At 38.9% G+C, this 20850-nt stretch overlaps 1 protein-coding gene across 1 annotated transcript in view; it reads right to left on the reverse strand.

Annotated features, from left to right (window-relative positions):
* The window catches only part of LRP4 (LDL receptor related protein 4), a 115943-nt gene that overhangs the window by 43957 nt on the left and 51136 nt on the right, over nucleotides 1–20850 (reverse strand). The window contains exons 3-5 of the mRNA XM_087720404.1: nucleotides 9272–9388; nucleotides 8519–8632; nucleotides 7248–7364 (exon numbers count right to left, since the gene is read on the reverse strand). Coding sequence (XP_087576530.1) covers nucleotides 7248–7364; nucleotides 8519–8632; nucleotides 9272–9388 — 348 coding nt within the window. The remainder of the gene's footprint in view (nucleotides 1–7247; nucleotides 7365–8518; nucleotides 8633–9271; nucleotides 9389–20850) is intronic.

The raw sequence follows: 20850 nt of genomic DNA on the forward strand, positions 1-20850 counted from the left end.
ACAGCATCTGGGTCGCACTTTCTGGCACTGCACCTGTTTTCAATTACAAAATCGTAAGAAGCAGGAGACAGAAAGGAGCACAAGAGGTGGTAAAATATATTTGACATCAGAGGCCCAGGAGTACTTAGCTATCCTGAGTGCCCTCTGGTTATAAATATGGAAATATACATCAAATTGACAATAATTATAATGGTTCAGCATAGGTTAAAGGGCACCATGTGGGAAAGAGTGGTTTAAACTGAGGGAAAATTTCTAGTTTGCTTCTATGGGATTTTTTAAAATAAAGCATTAGGCTTTTAGAAATATACAGGAGAGCTTGCTAATCTCACTAAATCCCATGCCTCTAACACAGCTAGGTTTCTGAAGAAAATACATATTTTAATAACCAGCAGGAAAAGTACAGCCAATGGCAAGGGGAGAGTGAAATTTGCTTCCTCTCCAAGACTTTCCTGGCTCAGAAATCTTTATAGCTCTGGCTTTCTGCCAGCTCTCATTATCTCTGAAGATAAAAGACAAATCCCACCCCACACCGGCACCACCCTTGTCCTTCAGGAGCTGGACGCTTTTATTGTCTTCTCCCTCCAAACCTTTTGAAGTTCCTCCTATCTAGAACATATTATGAAAAATGCCCTTGAGACAGGCGTGGGGGAGGAGACTTTGCCTGTCTGCTGAGAATCCAGTTAACTTCTCAGATATGGGAGGAAGGGCAAAAAAGGGAAAACTGAATGAAAATGGGAGTTAAACTGGAAAGGGAGCAATTCACAAAGGCTGGAACTGGTTTCCCCGATATTAATAAAACGTAGGTAAAGGAATGTTTGAAATAGATGATCCAAATGCACCCAGACTGGGAGAAAGGCAACAAAGAGGCACCTGAGGGCAGAACAAGAAGCAAATGGGTGGAAGCTAATCAAGGAGAGAAGCAACTTAGAACTGAGGAGAAATTTCCTGACAGAACAATTAATCAGTGGAACAGAAGTTGCCTCCAGAAGTTGTGAATGCCCCAACACTGGAAGTCTTTAAGAAGATGTTGGATAGCCATTTGTCTAAAACGGTATAGGGTTTCCTGCCTAGGCAGGGGGTTGGACTAGAAGACCTCCAAGGTCCCTTCCAACTCTGCTATTGTATTGTATTGTATAAAGAGTGCTAGAAATCATTTATCAAAATAACTTCCTCCCGATGTTGGGGTGGGGGCTGCCTACAGCAAACTATATCCTCTCTGATCATTTACTTTAATGTAGCCGCTTTGTCAAGCAGACTTAAGTCTGGTTCAAAGTCCTAATAATCAGAAAACAAATAAAACACACTCAGTCTACTTGAAGATACTACAAGACTACAAAACAAAAAATGTACTAGGCTTCACAAGGAGCTCCAATCATGAAACCACTCGCAGAGTACTTTGTTCCTATTCCGAATGTGTTATTTATCAGTGGGAAGACTCAAATCCAGGAAGCCCCCACTGGCACTTATCAGGCCAACAACTAACATCAATTCCCAATGGAAAGCCAACTGGTCGCAGAACGCCCAGACATAGGAAGACATATAAATATCCCCACAAAAAAAGGTGCCAGGCTTTGAATTACCACATCAGCAATGGACAATCCTGAATAGGATTCGCATCTCACATGGCATCTGCCAGGACTTTCTGTATAAATGGGGCACAGCATACTTCCCTTAGTGTGACTACAGGGTCCCATGTCAAAATATAGATCACATTGTGACCGGCTGTAAATTGAGGGCATATACCGCTCCAGTACCCAACTTATTTTTAATATAAGAAATACTTTACTTCAATGGTTAGACGGCCTAGAAATTGATTTTTGAACACGGATCCTTTTAACATTTATGTTTCATTGGGTTCTACTAATCTAGTTGATACGTTAATTTATATTGCTTGTCTATGTAGGATATGCCATATGGTAAATAAATCCCATTTTGAGCAACATTTCAAATTTTTCCAACATAACTTTCTGCATGGTTTTGGATTAACATCACAAAAGTGTCATCAACATATCTAAGCCAGAGTTTGGGTTTGTGTTCAGATTTAGGCTTAGATATGTTGATGACACTTTCACGATTTGGCCACACAGGAAAGAAAAACTGGACAACTTCCTCACACATCTCAACAACCCACACCCCAAAATACAATTCACTATGGAAATAGAAGCAAACAACCAACTTCTCTTTCTGGATGTCCTAATCTACAAAAAAACCAATGGCTCCCTAGGACACACCATCTACCGGGAAAAAACACATACAAACTGCTACTTAAATGCACAATCCCATCACCAACCCGCACAGATCAACTCTGTAGCCAAGACTCTCATCTCCAGAACCAAACGCCTAGCCGACAAAGACCACCTGAAAACTGAATTACACACTCTCACAAACGTATTAATCTCTAACGGATTCCAAACAAAAATAATTACCAACCTAATCCAAAGGGAGACTCCCCCCCTCAAGAACTGAGACACAAAACAGAACAACAGCATCACCCTCCTCCTTTACATCAAAGGCACCACAGACAAAATCAGCAAAATTCTTCACAAACATAATATAAAGACAGCCTTCAACGAAGCAGAGAGAGCTGACGTCGGGACGGCATGACATGTGAACTTGGTGCTCCGAGATCGCAGTCGAATTTTTGCTGCTGGACGGTCCATTTGGACCTAAACCGTCCCACAGAGATGGTGATTGAGAAGTGCACCTCCTGTTGATCTCAGGGACACTGCAAAGTCCCTGAAAGATCCAGGAATAGCCTTTTTTCCCGGCAACAGAAACACAGCTAATGAAGCTGCTGAAGTTGGGACAGCTCCGGAATGGGAAGAAAGCGGAAAGAGAAAGTGTGTCAAATTGGTGAGGAAATTTTATTATTAGAGGAAGAGACTACCCAAGAAAAAAATATAAGTTAAGTTAAGATTGAAGACAAAAGACTGTAGGCGGCGAGATTGATCTGCATTGAACTTAATGTGTTATTCAGTTTCTAATTTCTTTTTTTTCCCACGGATGGAACTTTTGCAAAGGCTCCCTGTTTTTTAAACTGAATGGATTAATTTTTTCTTCTTTTTTCACTTTTTCTTATACCTATGGATTAAAATTCTCCTTTTTTATAATGCTTGATTTGATTGATTTGATTGTTTTTGATCTCCATTTAAGGTTTCTTTCTTTCTTTCTTAAGGTTGGAATATAAAGAAGAAAATAAGAAGGGTTATAAAGAGGGTTGTAACAACAGGAGGAAAAGCAGTTATACTGCCACTTAGAGGCTGGAGGCTGGATACATTGTTTTTTCTTCTTTCTCTTTGATCACTTGAGATTCAAGGTTCTTTCAGCTTGTTTACTAACAGTGATAGTAGGAAGAGTACAAGTTGTTTATACAGGTGCCTTTTGGAAGTTCTATCACTAGCTATTGGAGAGAAGACAACATTTTGACTTGAAAGATAATAAATGAACGTGTTTGAAGTTTATTAAAATAGCCTTGAACCTGCAAAATTGAAAGAATGGCCCAGCAGAAAAAAGAAACTGTAACATTGCAAATGATTATGTTTGAAATTCAAAATCTATTAGTTGTGACAGAGAGAATTGAAAAGAGATTGGAGAATATGGAATATAAAACAGAAAAATCTGATGAAGAAACTGAGGATGTTTACCAAATGAAGAAAGTGGAGGACAGAGTTCAAAAGATGGAAGAAAAAAAATGAGCAAAGAGATAAGAAAACTGTGGATACTGATAACAAAGTGAGCATGGTTGGTAATGGCAAGAGCGGAATATGGAAAGGGGAGATGGATGGATTGGAACTCTACCCTAGACTTCAAAGCACAGAAGAAGAAAAGAGAGAAAAATTGATAGAGATAAGGAAAGAAATCTTGATAGAAGCACTAGCGATAACCAAAGATAAGCTGATGGAAAGAACAGATATTGGGTTTCAAGCTTTTGTGAGATACGAAAGGAAAAGCATGTTGCCAAGGGAGTTTTATACAAGATTTATTAAGAAAATAACTAGAACATTAATGCTACAAATGGCAAGAAATATAAGACCGTACTATTGCTGGAGGGATACAGGTTGATGCAATGAAAATGTATAATAAAAATTAAGCTAAATTTATTTACTAGTAGTATGTATAAAATGAAGTGATAATAGCTATAGTTAAATAATGATTAATAATGATAACAATACATATAGATATATTAGTTTTATCATATGAAATTTTATATAAACAATATATGGAGATTATGAGAGGAGGTTTAAAAGCTTTATCTAGAATATGTTATAAAGATGTATTGTGATTGGATGATTTTAGGATGATTTAATGGAATGTTACCATATAATCCTAGATTTTGAATATTATATATAAAAGGATGTAAAAACAATTATAGTCAAATTAAGGTTGAGATATAATAATTGTGATATACATGAATATAGGTGAATTTAAAATATGCAAGTTGATATGAAAAGCAGGTGGTGACTATGGAAGAGATGCATGGAAATACTGTAACCAACTGACACACTTTCTACAATTTGTAATGGAAGATGGGTTTTTTATTTTATTTTTATGTTTGTCCTTGTTCAAAAACAAATAAAAATTGTTATTTTTTAAAAGACAGCCTTCAACATCTTAAGAAACCCCAAAGACAAAATCCAGCTAGAAAACCAAGGAGTCTACGAATACCATGCAAAATCTGCCCTGCAACTTACATAGGGACAGACTAATAGGAGAATAAATGCACGCATCGCAGAACGCAAGAACACAGTAAGAAAAAAGGAAAAAACTTCCTCCCTATTCCAGCACCTTAAAGCTATAGGACATGAAATTAATTTTGATGGAACCAAATTAATCTTCAAAACTGAACACTTCAACAAAACAATAATTATGGAAACTATCGAAATAGAGAAACACCCCCAAAACATGAATAAATGTGACAATACCTTCCCGCCTACCAGAAATCTGGAAACCAGCCCTAGTCAACAAATGAGCCCCACCCACCACCCGTTACAACACAAAACAATAACAGACACACAGCCAGCACCAATCAGCACCAATCTACCAATCATGATACAACCACACAGCCAATCAATCCACTTATTGAAACAAAACCAGCACTCTACACACCCCCACCAAGATTTATAGAAAGACGACAGCTCCAACCACGCTTTAAGCCGAAAACACCAGCCTGAAGATGGCGAGTGAGACCTCGCTGAAACGTTGCCAAGAAAATCTCAATCTTACATGGGAAAAGACACGAATACAACAAGACCAGCATACCTACACCCATGAAAATCTATGAAAACATATACATATATATATGCATATACATCATATACATATACATATACATATATGCATGCATACATACATACATGCATACATACATACATACATACAATACTTGTTAACTCAGTTTCCAATGTAAGCACACTTTAGCAATCCAAATATTAAATCACAAAGGTCTCAACACCTTTGAACCATGTTCAGATTCAAATAAAAATGTCAAATGTTCAGTTCTGAAAGTTAGAAAAGTTCAGATCTAAAGAGGATTCCCCCCTCTCATCTAAGCAACATCAAAATAGAATAGCCTGTTTTGCTATCTTGGGAAGGGGGCTACAAGGTCAGAGTTAGAAGGAATGCAGGACCTGCCCCATATCATCCAAGAAGAATGTTGCCTTTAATCTGTGTCATGACTTTCATTCATCTTTCATCACTTAGTGGCAAAAGAATGCCATCTCATGATCTGATTGGTTATTGTGCACCTGTTCACCTCCTCCCTTCATTGGTTGTTCACTACATCCTAAGGCCCACCAATTAAAAGTGACACTGTACTGATGGATTGTTAGGTCAAAACACTGTAAGCTTTTTTCGTCCTTGCCTTCTTGATTAGTTTTCACACATCTGGACTCTCCTATCAGTAACAAAGTTATGTTATAAAATCCTCCAACTCCTCATTTTCTGTTTTTGGATCCCACTCCATTCCTCCACTTACTCAATAATTCTACATATAATTAAGCTGTAATTCTCACTTTAGTATCAAATGTCTTATGTATACAGATAGTCCTTGACTTTCAACTATTCACTTAGTGACCATTCAAAGTTATGACAGGGCTGAAAAAACTGATTTATGTTTGGTCCTATGACTATTGCCGCATCCCTATGGTCACATGGCAAATATTTGGGCACTTGGCAACCAGCATGTATTTAAGATAGTTGCAGTGCCCTGGAGTCACATGACCTCCATTTGCACCTTCCCAAATGGCTTCAGACAAGCAAAGTCATTGGTAGAAAATGGTTTCTCTTAATGACCATACAATTCACCTAATAACTACAGCAAAAAAAAAAAAAGTTGTAAAATCTGGCATGGCTCAGTTAACAACTGCCTCATTTAGCAATGGGAGTTCCACTCCCAGTTGTGGCTATAAGCCAAGAGTTACCCACAGAGAAAATTTTAGAAACAAAATAATCTGTAATATACCAACAAAGCAAAATTAAATAGTGTATACCCCTCAGGAAGGGGAGAGGGGGGGAGGGAGGAAGGGAGAGTGGGGGGAGAGAGGGAGAGAGAGAGAGATTGATTCTTATCGATACCCAGTAAAATTAACCAAAACCTGCTAAAGTTCAAAGTTACTGAAGTAGGATAAAAATAGTCTTTTGTTAAAATACCATTTGCTTGCCATTTAAAAATACTGCATCATAATCGAGTTTCATGAGAAAAGCATTGATTCTACAGCAGTAAATGTTTTTAAACAATCTTAATGCAAATTGGAGTACATTATATATAATTTCTTTAAATAAACAGGCAAGAAAAATCGTAACTGAAAATGAGGTCGGTTTCCTTTAAAAATGGAATTCAAAATTCTTGAACTTTTTAGTGGGGATTCTTCAATGAAAAATCTGGTGCGGCTTCTTCCATTTATCAGAATCAATTTTAAAAAAGCATTACTGTGGGAGAAGATGTTATTCTTTCAAGACAGAAATAAAAGAGCAGCATTAACAGCTGTAGTAACTGATACCCATGATCATTTCAAAGCTTAGAAGCAGATGTTTTTATCAAATGAAAGAAGGATGATGTCATTTCAAGTAGCTCTTTTGACAGCAAAATGCCTGCAGAGTTTTGCACTAGTAGTTTATATATTTTCAATCCTACACAGCACGGCTAAGGCCAATGGGTGCTTATATCATAAAAAAAACCAGGCACATATCCCCAGAAGCAGAACGTGGGGCTTAAATGCTGGAAGAGGCAAGAAAGAGAGGGCACTTACGGCAGTTCTCTTCATCCGACCCATCCTTGCAGTCGGTATCACCATCACAGAACCAGTGCTCAGCTATACAGCTACCATCAGTGCAGCGAAACTCTTTGTCTGAACACTTCCTCATATCTGCAGCAGAAAGAAGAGCTTAGGGGAAAATAGCAACAGCACTTAGACTTATATACCGCTTCACAGTGCTTTACAATCCTTTCTATACAATCCTCAGCATATTGCCCCCAACAACCCTACTGACCTCATTTTACTAACCTTGGAAGGATGGAAGGCTGAGTCAACCTTGAGCCAGTCAAAATCAAACCTCCGACAATGGGCAGAGTTATCTAACCAGAGGTGGGTTTCTACCTGTTTGCACCAGTTCGGGTGAACTGGTAGTGGTATTTTGGCCTTGGTCGCAGAACTGGCAGCGACCCAGGCTGGCCACGCCCCCAAACCGGTTCCCTGGTCGCCACTGCCATTGCCAGCATGTTTTTAGTAATTTTTTCATGTTCTGCGCATGTGCAGAACAATTTACGGTCAACTGTGTGCGCGTGCACAGTGAACCAGCAACAATATGGCAGCAATCCACTCCTGATTCTAACCATTGTGCTGCCACTATGGCTCTTCATTTTCCCCTTCCCTTCCCTCAGAGCTGCAAGTGAAAGTTTTTAAAAATAGATCACATCCCCAAACTTTCCAATATTACAATTGCACAGAATAATGACTACTTGCTGAGTATAGATTTTTACAGAGATAAACTGAAGTTGTACTACAATACAGTTTGATGTGGCATGGAAGAGACATAGCACAACCCCCAAACACCTCAATTTCCCAACCCACCAAGCAAACTATCTTAACTTTTTCCATGGAGCCTGAAGTCTAGATGTATCCTAATCTCATCCCCCCCACACAGTCCTCAAAGCCCCAGAAGCTGTAATGCCAGACTGCAGTTGCAAATGGTCAAGAAACGGGGAAAGGCATGGGCTTTCTTTAGGCATATTAGAACAAATCTCTCCCCCTCAAATCTACAGTGACATTGTCATCTTGTTGCTTCAGCTGCAAATTGGATTTTCAAAAATTGATTTGGGAATGGCCATTTGCCTCTTTGCACTGATAACATCAAAGTCTTCAGAAATAATAAAATACATGATTTTCAGCCCACCATGTTAGGACTAAAACCTATGCAAAAATTATGTTCCAATCATCTGTGCTACAATTATTTTTTTCTCTCATGTCATTTGGCACTTCAAAATGCTAGATTTTGGTCCTATCACAATCAGATGACTAACCACACTGCTCGTCACTGTTGTCTCCACAGTCGTTGTCACCATCGCAGTGCCATAGGCTGCGTATGCAATATCCATTCTGACAGGAGAACTCATCTTCCTCACATTCCCGGGGAGCTGCAGGAACACAACCCACAAAAAGACACGTCAAACACAGCATTGTGGTTTACTCCACCAACGGAAGCCTATACTGTATATACCAGATATTTTAGGAACATCTATGAATGCAATTCTTTATTATATATTTATTCTGTTCATTGAATTTCTCTGAACATATTATAAGACTATTTTAAAATAAAATGAAACAATAAAATACAATAATAGCCCAATTAGCCCATGTCATTGAGAATACAACTGTTGGTAAGCCTATTAAATAAATAGCTGGAGAAACATGTAAAATTTATAAAAGCTTTATCTCAGTAATTGTAATGCAAATTTCAAAGCATAATTCGATAAGCAATACACATCTCTGGTTGGAATTCACCAACTAGGATTAAGGTAACATAATAAGACAACTTTCAAATATTTGCACAAATGTGTTCACCTGCCAAAAGTTAAGTTTTGTAGTATATTAAGGAACACCACAAACCTAAATTACTGAGATTAGAGCAAACCCAATAACTGGGTTTGTTTTTTTTAAACATACACCATCTATTCTAACAGCTACTCTACTGCTTAACCATCTCCAAAAGCTGACTGCAGGTCCAACAGTGACATTCTGTTTGTTCTCACAAAGGGATTGTGCATTTAACGTACGGCAGTCCTGCTCATCAGAATCATCTTCACAATCATTGTCTCCATCACAGACCCATGATCGACGGATGCATTTGCCATTGTCACAGTGAAAATCCAGGGATGAGCAAGTAGGCAGCACTGAAAAGTAAGAAAAAGAAACAATGAAGAACATTCAATAAGTTGCGCTATATTCACTTCTTAAGTCATACACACGTGCCAAGGACATAACAGTAGTACAGTAGTAATACTACTACTAGTAGTACTAATTATATTTAGTAATGATTAAAATATAAAATGTTCTAATAATTATAATTGTAATGGGAGCCAGTTTGATGTAATGGTTAAGGCACCAGGCTAGAAACCAATACACCTTGAGTTTTATTAGTGCCTTAGGCACAAAGCTAGCTGACTTTGGACCAGTCTTTTTGACTTAGCCCTACAAAGGAGGCATTGGCAAACCATTTCCAAAAATCCTGCCAAGAAAACTGCAAGGGACTTGTCCAGGCAGCCTCTGAGAAGCCTCTGGACACAACTGAATGGAAGAAAATATTATAATGTATAATTTAGTAATAATTATAATTAGTACAATAGTATTACTAATAAAAATGAAGGGATACCACATTAATAACTCCCCAAACTTAATGTGCAGTGTAATTCTTTTTAAGATCCATTTCTACTCTGAATAACAAGTAACAACTTGGTGATATCACTAAAAGTTTTAGATTTAGATTTTAAAAGTGGGCTAAAATTGTGGTAATTGTGCTTAGCTAACAGCTAAGTTCCCTTTTCTCTGCCAGAGAATACTATTGCAGAGGTTGTTGAAAGTTATGCCAATTTTCAGCTGTACTGTAGTCAAATCAATTTAGCCTATTAAATGGGAGGAAGAAACAGTCGGTGTTCTCAATATGGTACTTATTTGAAATTGTGGTGAATTAAAAGAGACATGAATTTTCAAAGTAGGAACATAAGTCCTGGCCAACATTCTACACTTACGTTTTATTTCGAACGCTCATCCAGAAATACAAAAGAACAATTTCTCTGTATCTGTTAATTACTTTAGTCCTGAAAATCTGCCCCTCTCTCATTCTGCCTTGAACACTAGTCCAATTCTTCCCCCAAAAACTGAAAATACATTCATTTCTCTCCATCATGTTAGATTTAAACAACTTCTAAGTTCTTCATTGCCCGCCAAAGAGCACAAAGCAGAATTGTCAGATTTTCCATTGCACACTTCCAAACAATAGTGCCACAAGAATATTTGGGAACAGATAAATCCAGTTTCTAGTGATCTGCACTCCAATACACAGAATGAAAAAGTCCTTATATCTGAATTCTGAACTCTCTCTAAGCGGTTTACAGAGTCAGCATATTGCCCCTAACAATCTGGATCCTCATTTTACCGACCTAGGAAGGATGGGAGGCTAAGTCAACTTTGAGCCTGGTGAGATTTGAATTATCAAACTGCAGGCAGCCAGCAGGCAGCAGAAGTAGCCTGCAGTTCTGCATTCTAACCACTGCGCCACTGTGGCTCAATGACATATTTATCAGATGACATTCCCAAGTCTCTTGATATTTTTAAATGCCTTTGACAAGATTCTAAAAAAAAAATACCCAACCTTTCTGCTATCATTCTGCTTATCCTAAATTTTGTTTGGTAGCCAATATCTTCTCCACCATTGCAAACCCCAAACATCCACACCATGGGTTTTCATTCCCCAGTGTTTCCCAATTCTTACAGCCTATGCCAAATGAGGAAACATCTCTTTCTAAATTTTCATACAAGGCACCAAAGCTAGTATTTGGCTTCAGATTTTCTTTTTACGTCTTTTTCCCAGCTGTTATCATTCCCATTCAATCAGGTAGTCTTGACTTACAACCTGTTCTGGGGTGGTATTCACTTACCTTTCCTACTGGTTCACAAATGTGATTGCCCTTGCGCATGCTCACTTCGCTTGCGCCACCTCCACACATGCACTTAGCCTTCCACGCATGCTCTTTTGGCAAAAAGAGGGCCTAAATGGGATGTCGTAGTATCAGGGCAGATGGAGGGGGGCCACCTGTGATTTCCACTACTGGTTCAGGTGAACTGGTAGCCACCACTACCCCTAATCATGTGATAACACATTTATGGCCATTTGAAGTGTCTCATGGTCATATGACTGCACTTTTGCCCCAAGCTGGCATTTACTTTCATTGTTTTGGCAAAAACACCCCAGAGCAAACAACGGGCTTGTTTTACGCACCCACACTTGATGTCCTACTTTGCAACCATAATGACTTATTACCATAATGGACAGTCTCTGTTATAGCAATAAGTCGAGGACTACTTGTATTAAGCAAATCAAGATAATCATTTCCTTACTGAAGGAAAGGCTAGAATGATTTTTATATGACATCTCTCTCTCTCTCCCACTCACTCATTCACTCTCAAAACTAGAAATGAAAATCTTTCCAGTTGCTTCTGAACATTCCTTTTCAGCATTTTGGGAGAAAATTCTGGAAGAAAAAGAAACATGCTGAATATATGGCTGAGCCACTTGAATATAGAGGTCCTAAACCAGAAGTCCTTTCAGTGGAGTAGAGGATCTTATCTCATTTAATTTCTTCCTCTTCTTTAACAGCTTTGCTTGGGCTCCCTGTGGAGCTGAGAAGTTAAAATAGATCTAAGGAAAGTCTATGCGGTATATTTTGTATAATTAGTAGATAATCATTTTTCCTTTTGCTTAAGCAAGAGATGATGCATGGATATTGCAAAAGTATCAAGCAACATATGCAGATTTGTTGCTCTATAAACTATTCCACTGAGAAGGCCTTCAATGTACCAGTAAATTTCTACAATGAGTATTGAATTAGATCTGTCTGTCAGAAGAAGATGACAAAGAAGAAAAGATTTTATACCTGGTAGCCGTGTTTTCCAAAGGAACAGGGTTTCCTTCAACTAAACAGGCAAGCAACAAAAAGAAACCCTTTCATCTCTGCCCAGTCTGCTGATGTTATCTTACAGCTGTCATCATCTGCAGCAGTAGCCCAATAAACAGGAAGAAAGGTGGTTTCTTTGCAAATAAATGGCCGTTTGGATAGTTAGTGTTTCCAATTTTTCAGTGTCCTTATCCTGAAATTGCAGCCAGGAACTATCTTTGCAAATCTACTTTGGAATTTGCTTTAATTATGAAAATCAGGTTTTAAAAATTATAAATAAACACACTCGCCATGGTTAACCTTACAGCCACATTTTAATCATACTGGTTGAAATTGTACAATACTTTGAGGCACAATGTAGGTAAGTACTAATCAACCAAATGCTTAGCATTTGTGGCAATTTATCTAGGAGCTGTCAGTAGTAGTTCTCCCCAATACAGTGCCATCCAGGTTTATCTACACTCTCTTCAATCTTCAGTTAACATGGCCATTAGTGAGAATTGTTTAACCTACAATTAGCTATACAGATGCTCTCTTTTCCTTAAATTTTTAGATTAGAACATGTGAGACATCACAATTTTTCTTGACAGTAATCACAGCTCTCTAGATACTTAATCCTTAATTCACCCTTTGGTTAAACTTGGCAGAAGACTCTCCGTTTGGCTAGTTTTGAATTTTTGTTGCAGACAGCAAGGAAGTATTGAAGACAACAGATGATTTCGCACTGCAGAACAAAGAATTCAAGAGTGTATGCCCATATAACTATTGAATTAGATTACTTCCCCCTCTCTCTCTGCCCCTCCCTCCGTATTGCAGAGTTTAAAATCTTGGCTTCTTCCTCCTGCCTTTCTAAGTGAACAGATATTTGGTGATTCCCTTAGTGGTCTTGGATGGTTTATTATGTAACAGCTCTCTCTAGTCTGAGAACTACTGGTTCTTGCTCATTATCATCAATCCTCAAAGAAAAAAAAGGAATAAACACACCTCACTGTACCCAGCTGAATGGTAGAATATACTCATAATGCAGTGTGGTTCTCAATTTAGACAGATTCAAAAGGAATTAAACAGAACCAAGAAGAATAAGATATGCAAAGGATGAGCTCAGAAATATGACCAGAACAACAGAAACAGCAGAGAAGCAGCAATTTCTCTTAATTATATCTAGCTTGCAGATTTCCAACAACCCTACAACACAATAACCAATTTCGTTGTATTTATTTTGTACAATGACAATAAAGGCTATACTATATTACATTATTTACTCTGAAAATCAGGTCAACATAGGCTATTTATCCAATCCAGCAGAATTAACAACAGCAACAAAATCAATCTTGTTCCACATGTTCCAAAGAGACTTCCACATAAATATGGATTTTTGTGTGTGTGTCTATAAATATGGAATAAACTATTACTTTAAAATAAGGACTGCCAAATATTTCCATCTTTTTATATAGGTTCTGGATATTTAACACCATTTAACACTTTTATTTTGACAGCCTTCTTCCTTTTGTCTTCTATTATAGATCCTTCCTTTTGTCAGAATTGCTACTGTTTCAATATATTTATATTTTCCCCTTCCACCTGGAACTTTATGCATCATAGTACTCCTTCGTCTACTTTTTCCCTGTAAATCTGTGGATGGGATGAGTAAAATATTTTTTTTGCGCCATTCCATCTCTTAACTTTTGATACCAACATTGTCTCAAGTTGATGATTATTGCAAAGTTATCACCGTGTAACCTAGTCTTCTTTAATCAGGATTGGGTAAGATATATTCACCAAAACTCCCATATTTTCTGATAGCTGACCATGCTGGTTTGGATTAATGGAAAATGTAGTCCAACACTCCCAAAAGATCCTAGGTGTGGGAAGGTGGATGAAGTTCAAGATCAACATTTGCCCAATTGGATAATTTGAATCACAAGTTTTTTGAATATTATGTTCCCCAGTAAGAAATCTGAAATGCTTTTATACTCATTCCTTTGCTATCCCTCCATAGAGAGAAATGAATCGTCAACCCTGGGGTAATGCAGTACTGTATGCGTGCCCCCCTGCTGCTGCCAGAAATTAAATTTACATCTGTAGTTTAGGTAATGTAATCTTTATATGATGATGAAGATTCCACAAACCTAAGACTGATTTCCAAACTCTCACTGGAGAAGAAATTGCATTCATTCATACCAGCCACCCTGACAACTTGAGCCCTGGAAAAAACTGTAGATATAACTCATTTGTGTCTATATTTTTTCCAGCTCGGAGACAGCCAGGCAACCAAATCTGAATCTGAAGCATTTTAAAAGGCTCAATAAAGACATGCACATATATTAACTGTTACTTTCCTGAGTCACAAAAAAGCCAAATTCAAGCTCCACACATTTCTTCTTTAGAAATGAAGTATGCTAATCTACTTTAGCAACCCACCTAATATACATCAACTTTCATTATTAATCATGCAAAACAATGCCTTTAATTAGGGTACTAGTCCTTTAATTTAAAAAGTCTGAATAGATTATTTTTTCCTTAAAAATAATACTCTGTTATGATTATTTAAAAAATGAAGGGAGGAAAATATGCCAGAAAAATATGATACACACACACACACACACACACACACACAAACACACAGGTCTAGAAGTAAAAGCAAATTTCACACCAATTTCCTTCACCCTCTGTCATCAAAATCACACTTATCTTTTGCAAATACCTCAGACAAACAAATCTTGAAACAAAGATGATGGGTGTGAAAACATTGCTCTTCCACCCGCACCTCTGTTGACAGGTCCAAATGTGTTAGATTATATTTCCCATCATTCCCAGCCATTAACACATTTGGAAAGTGCATGGCAGCAAAAGTGGTCTAAACAATAGGGAAGAACATCTATATTTTATATCAAGAGCCCCATACAAAATTATCTTCCTGATAAGCAGAGTTTGAGAATACACACTTATGGGGAAGGACACAATTCAATCAACAGACAAGTAAATAATTGTTTCATGTGTTTGCTGACCATATAGTGACCTTCCTATTTAATGGAGAATAGGTCTCAACTCAGCTATGTTGAGAAATTTTATCATAGCACTAGGAAACTTGGCTATGTGCCTAAATAGCCATTATTCAGGGGGGAAAAAACAGGCTTCCAAGACTTCACTAAGATCAAGAGTCTCTTTACAGCCTTTGCAAATGTCACACCCATCCTTCTCCTGATATTTCTGTTCCCTTAAGAAAGCTTCACCAAATTTATAAACATGCTGACCAACACTGATTAAATTAAACACCACACCCATGTACATAATATGCATTTGATCCTGGGAAGATTCAGCTGTTATTTGGCCTTATATGATTCTACTGGATGAGATTCTGAGAGCAAGCGTCTGTCTCATTAATTTCTTCTGCACCGCTCCCCTACTGATGTGAAGGACTCTATATAGATCTCTCAATAAGCAAAATATTTTTTAATCTAACAAAATTGCATCCCTATTTTAATAGAAATAGCACTTAGACTTATATACCGCTTCACAGTGCTTTACAGCACCCTCTAAGTGGTTTACAGTCAGTATATTGCCCCCAACAATCTGGGTCCTCATCAGGGGTGGGTTTCAACCGGTTCGCGGTGGTCCCTGCAAACCGGTTGGTCAGCGAACCCGGAAGTAAGTAACTTCCGGGAACGGCGAAGGGCCCACCCGCCCGCCCATGCTCCTTACCCGGTTTTGATGAGTTCTGCGCTTCCACGCATGCGCAGGATGCATACAGCATCTGCGCGATCCTCCAGGAGCAGCTGGAGCATCGCACAGATGCTAGTACGCATGCGTGCATCGCACGCGTGCACGAGGACGCCGCCGGCCCCGTTCCAACCGAACCGGTTGGAACGGGGCGAGAAACCCACCCCTGGTCCTCATTTTACCAATCTCGGTTGGATGGAAGGCTGAGTTGACCTGGAGCCGGTGAGAATCATACTGCTGAATTGCAGGCAGCTGGCAGAAGACAATTCATTGTTCTTCTGTTCTCAAAAGGTGAGGGACTAAGGAGACAGACAAGCAACTGAGGTGCAGGCTGGTTCAGGTGTGAGATTGCCAAAACCTGCCTGCACTGATAAGTCTCAGAAAGGCTGCTAGAAATGCAATAACTGTGTTTGTAAAGTAATCAAAGCAGTTCATTGGGAAGTCAAGCAGAGAGAGCAAAGGCTACATTTGCTATCTACTGAAATATCCACTGTGAACAAATGAACCTGTATTTTCACTTCAGTGATAAATATAACTCTCCTTCAAGATATGAGATGGAAATCTAGGAAATCCGATACTCTGAAGCAAAGAAGTTAAAGAAATGGGAACAAGACTTCTAGGAAGTAAGTCTGTCAGATAAAGATGCCAGGAGAAAATAAATGCTAAATTCAAAGACAAGGAGTAAGGAAACCACGGAACTGATCAGGACATTCAACAATCAAAAGCAACATCTAATAAACAAAGCAAAATAAATAAAAATCTTATACTTAAAATTCCTATTCAATGGGACTTGTTCTCAGATAATCTTTATATATAATATATAACCTTGTATATTAATACAATAGCAGAGTTGGAAGGGACCTTGGAGGTCTTCTAGTCCAACGCCCTGCCTAGGCAGGAAACCCTATACTGTTTCAGACAAATGGCTATCCAACATCTTCTTAAAGACATCCAGTGTTGGGGCATTCACAACTTCTGGAGGCAAGCTGTTCCACTGATTAATTGTTCTAACTGTCAGGAAATTTCTCCTTAGTTCCAAGTTGCTTCTCTCCTTGATTGGTTTCCACCCATTGCTTCTTGTTCTACCCTCAGATGCCTTGGAGAATAGTTTGACTCCCTCTTCCTTGTGGCAACCCCTGAGATATTGGAACATTGCTATCATGTATATAAGGAGCCGAGGTGGCGCAGTGGTTAAATGCAGCACTGCAGGCTACTTCAGCTGACTGCTAGTTCTGCAGTTCGGCTGTTCAAATCTCACCGGCTCAGGGTTGACTCAGCCTTCCATCCTTCCGAGGTGGGTAAAATGAGGACCTGGATTGTTGGGGGCAATATGCTGACTCTGTAAACCGCTTAGAGAGGGCTAAAAGCCCTATGAAGCGGTATATAAGTCTAACTGCTATTGCTTTTGCTATGTCTCCCCTAGTCCTTCTTTCTATTAAACTAGACATACCCAGTTCCTGCAACCGTTCTTCATGTTTTAGTCTCCAGTCCCCTAATCATCTCTGTTGCTCTTCTCTGCACTCTTTCTAGAGTCTCCACATCTTTTTTACATCATGGTGACCAAAACTGAATGAAGTATTCCAAGTGTGGCCTTACCAAGGCATTCTAAAGTGGTATTAATACTCTACGTGATCTTGATTCTATGCCTCTGTTTATGTAGTTGTTGTTAGTTGTTCATTTCAACATTTGTATTCTTTAACTTGAAAGTGTTGCCAAGTACTATTCCAGACACTGAATCTCCATTTATATTGGGGGATGTATATAACGAATGCCTTCAATCAGTGAGAATCTGCTTTTAATAAACTATCCAGTGCTAATTCCAGTTTCTGGAAGGTCTTGTCTGTCCGGTAGGCAAGACTTTCTCATAATTTAGGCAAACACTGATGCTTGAAATTCCATCAAAGAATTACTTGCAACACCCATCATGCAAGACTGAGCTTGTTTCATGTTTACTATGGTTCTTGTCTTCTTCTGTTGGGGAAACCCCAAAATCGTATTTACAAAATCTCCACTTTGAAGCTAGTTTACTGACACTCCAGATATTTTGAGGACTGGTTGCTGAAAAAGTTCTCACATATAAAGGCTGCCAAGTATCCCAATATTTCCTACCTCCTACTTTTATATACATGCCTCTTGCTTCCTGGTTCACCTATGAAGGCATCTAATTAATTGTTCTTTGTCATGCTATCATTTCCACCTTTGAAGTGGTTAAGCAAGGAGCTGTCACTATTATCAATCTATTGTGCAGCAATGAATCTTAATTTGTAAACCAAGGGTGGATGCCACCTCAGTGAAGGACTCTACCTCCCACTACAGTACCTGCAGAAAAGCAGACAGACCAATACAAAGCAGTTTCCCTCTAGTGGGAAGTGGCATTTCTTAAAGAGACTGGCAAGAAGACCTAACCACGATCAAGCACAAATGAGGTGCTTGTTTGTGGCTGAGATCAGTAAAGAGCTACATGTGGATTTGTAAAAAAAAATCACCAAAAGAAACAGAAAGCAAGATTCATTAAAGAAAGCACAGCTAGGTGCATCTTATATAGCAGGGGTGTCAAACTCAAGGCTTGGGGTAAGTGGATCTGGCCTGCAGGGTGCTTAGATCTGGCCCGCGGGACCACCCTGGAAATAACAAAGGACCAACACATGGTGCTTCTGCCAGCGAAAACAGAGCTTGGGAGGGCTGTGTGTGGCCCTCCCAAACTCCATTTTTCTTGGCAGTAGGTTGCAGGAGGCTGTCACAGCCGAAAATGGAGCTTGGGAGCCTGTTTCTGCTGGCAGAGTGCTCAGGCCACCATAGGCAGGGTGCAACACAAGTGACGTCGAGCTGGCCACACCCACCCGGCTCCCCAAGGTCTAATACAACCCTGATGTGGTCCTCAGTGAAATCAAGTTTGACACCCCTGTTACATAGCAACACTTAAAGAGACTCTACTAAAACTACAGAAGGCAACTGGGTTGGAGCTGCCAGAGATGAAAATTAAGAGATCCCATCAAATCTATAACTCCATATCCAGCAATATACTTCCTTTTTTCATGCCTGGGAACCTCCTCACTCATTTACTTCTATATGGTCCTTCCATCAGGTTAGCTGTTTGAATACATAATTATGCATATTCTTTCTGATGTAATTCTTTACTCTCTTTTTGCTCCTCTAAGTTCAAAGTGCTGTTTTCCCCTAGCACCTTTAACATAGAAGAGTGGGATTGTTTCTTTACTGACCTTCACTCACCCATCCCTGGTCTTAAAAAGCAGTCAGTAATTTGATCTATAACTTGAACCAGAGCAGCGGAAGAAAACATCACAAGGGAAAACCAAGCTGATCGAGGAGTGGAAAGTGTCGGCAAAACACAGAGGTATATTGTGAAGAAGATACAAGGAACCCGCTTGACTTTAATTTCTTCTTTCAGTTTCTTTTTTTTTGCTTTGTATTCCTTCTGGGAAAGATAATTCTGATATGCTCATGTATATTTGCTGTAATCTGATCTGAGCATGAGATTTCCCCTCAAGATGTTCTGTATCCTTTTCTATTTCAAGCATTGTCTGCTCTGCAAAGCTTCTCTGCTTGACTCCTCCATTTGCATGGAGCTATGGAGCTTCGGCGAAGCTCTGAAAATGCTAGTCTAAATTTCCCAATTTTAAGCAACTGATGCTTACGGAGAGGCATCCCAAGGGAACGCTGAAGGCATGCGCCTTTTGTTTTATTGTTTTACTGTTTTATGATTGTTTTATAGTTACTGGTTTTTATTGTTGTTGTGAGCCACCCAGAGTTGTATAAGATGGGCAACCATATAAATCTTTAAAATAAATAAATATATGAGCCTACTGGGAAAACCTGGAGGTTTTTTTTTGGAGAGGTGCATTTAGGGCTTTAAAGGAACCAAACAGAAACCCTTTAAAGCTAAACCCATTTTTTTTCTCCGTAATCCCCGCACCCGCAAAAATCCCTGGAAAAATCATCTTAAATTTGTGTGTGTGTGTCCATGTACAGAAGTGAAGCATATATCCCAATGCTTTGAAAGTACTGCTAGCGACCACAATCTTGCTCCTTAAATTCCAACAAATCCCACCTCCAATGCACTTTTAAAAAGCTAAAATGTTCGGCTAAGACTGAGCCCATTCTGTAGGGCTCTTTGGAGGGAGAAAGGGATAGCATGTAGAATTCACAACCTACCAATTTCTAGCTCGTGTGAACCTAGGCAATTGTGTCTGGTAAACAAAAGAGGGACAAACAAGTCATAGCATAAAGCAATACAAATGAATAAAATCACCAAAACAGGTGGGCGTTACAGCCCTACTGCTTCAACTGTCCTTATTCTTTATCTAAGACCAAGACATGTTCAATTCTCCCAAACCTTATATATAATTATTTCAATTTTTGTTTTAAAAAAAGGATCACAAAAACTAACTATGGAGATTCTCAGGCATCTAGGACATGGTTGTCTCAAAGGTGCTTTTTTGCAGGAAGCTACTGGACTTTCTGGTTTATGTTTGAAGACGTTTCGCTCCTCATCTAAGAAGCTTCTTGGATGAGAAGCGAAACGCCTTCAAAGAAAAACCAGAGTGTCCTGTTGCCTCTTGCAAAAAAGCTCCTTTGGAAAACAACAAAAACTGTTTCAAAATGTACAATATCCTCTTTTAGTTTTTGGGGCTCTGTGATGGTTCGTATTTGATTCCAGGATGGAGCTTTAGAAAACATGTGGATACAAACACGGCATTATTCTTCTGTCTCCGACATTCCTTTAAATCAAATACGAAGCACTGCAAACGCATTCACCTCCGTTATTAAAAACAATTAGGCCAAAGAAAAGATCACTAAAAAACAGCAAAAGACCCGAAGTTTACAACTCTCTTTGTTTACATCAGGTTTACAAACTACTGATAAGGAAAGGGGTGGGAAGGGAAGGATACTCAAAGGCTTTGCAGGTAGTCCTTGATTTACAACAGTTCATTTAGTTACTG

This window comes from Thamnophis sirtalis, unplaced genomic scaffold, assembly GCF_051295495.1.
Source record: "Thamnophis sirtalis isolate CommonGarterSnake01/CBP01778 unplaced genomic scaffold, rThaSir2_p1.2 scaffold_1, whole genome shotgun sequence".
Taxonomy (NCBI): domain Eukaryota; kingdom Metazoa; phylum Chordata; class Lepidosauria; order Squamata; family Natricidae; genus Thamnophis; species Thamnophis sirtalis.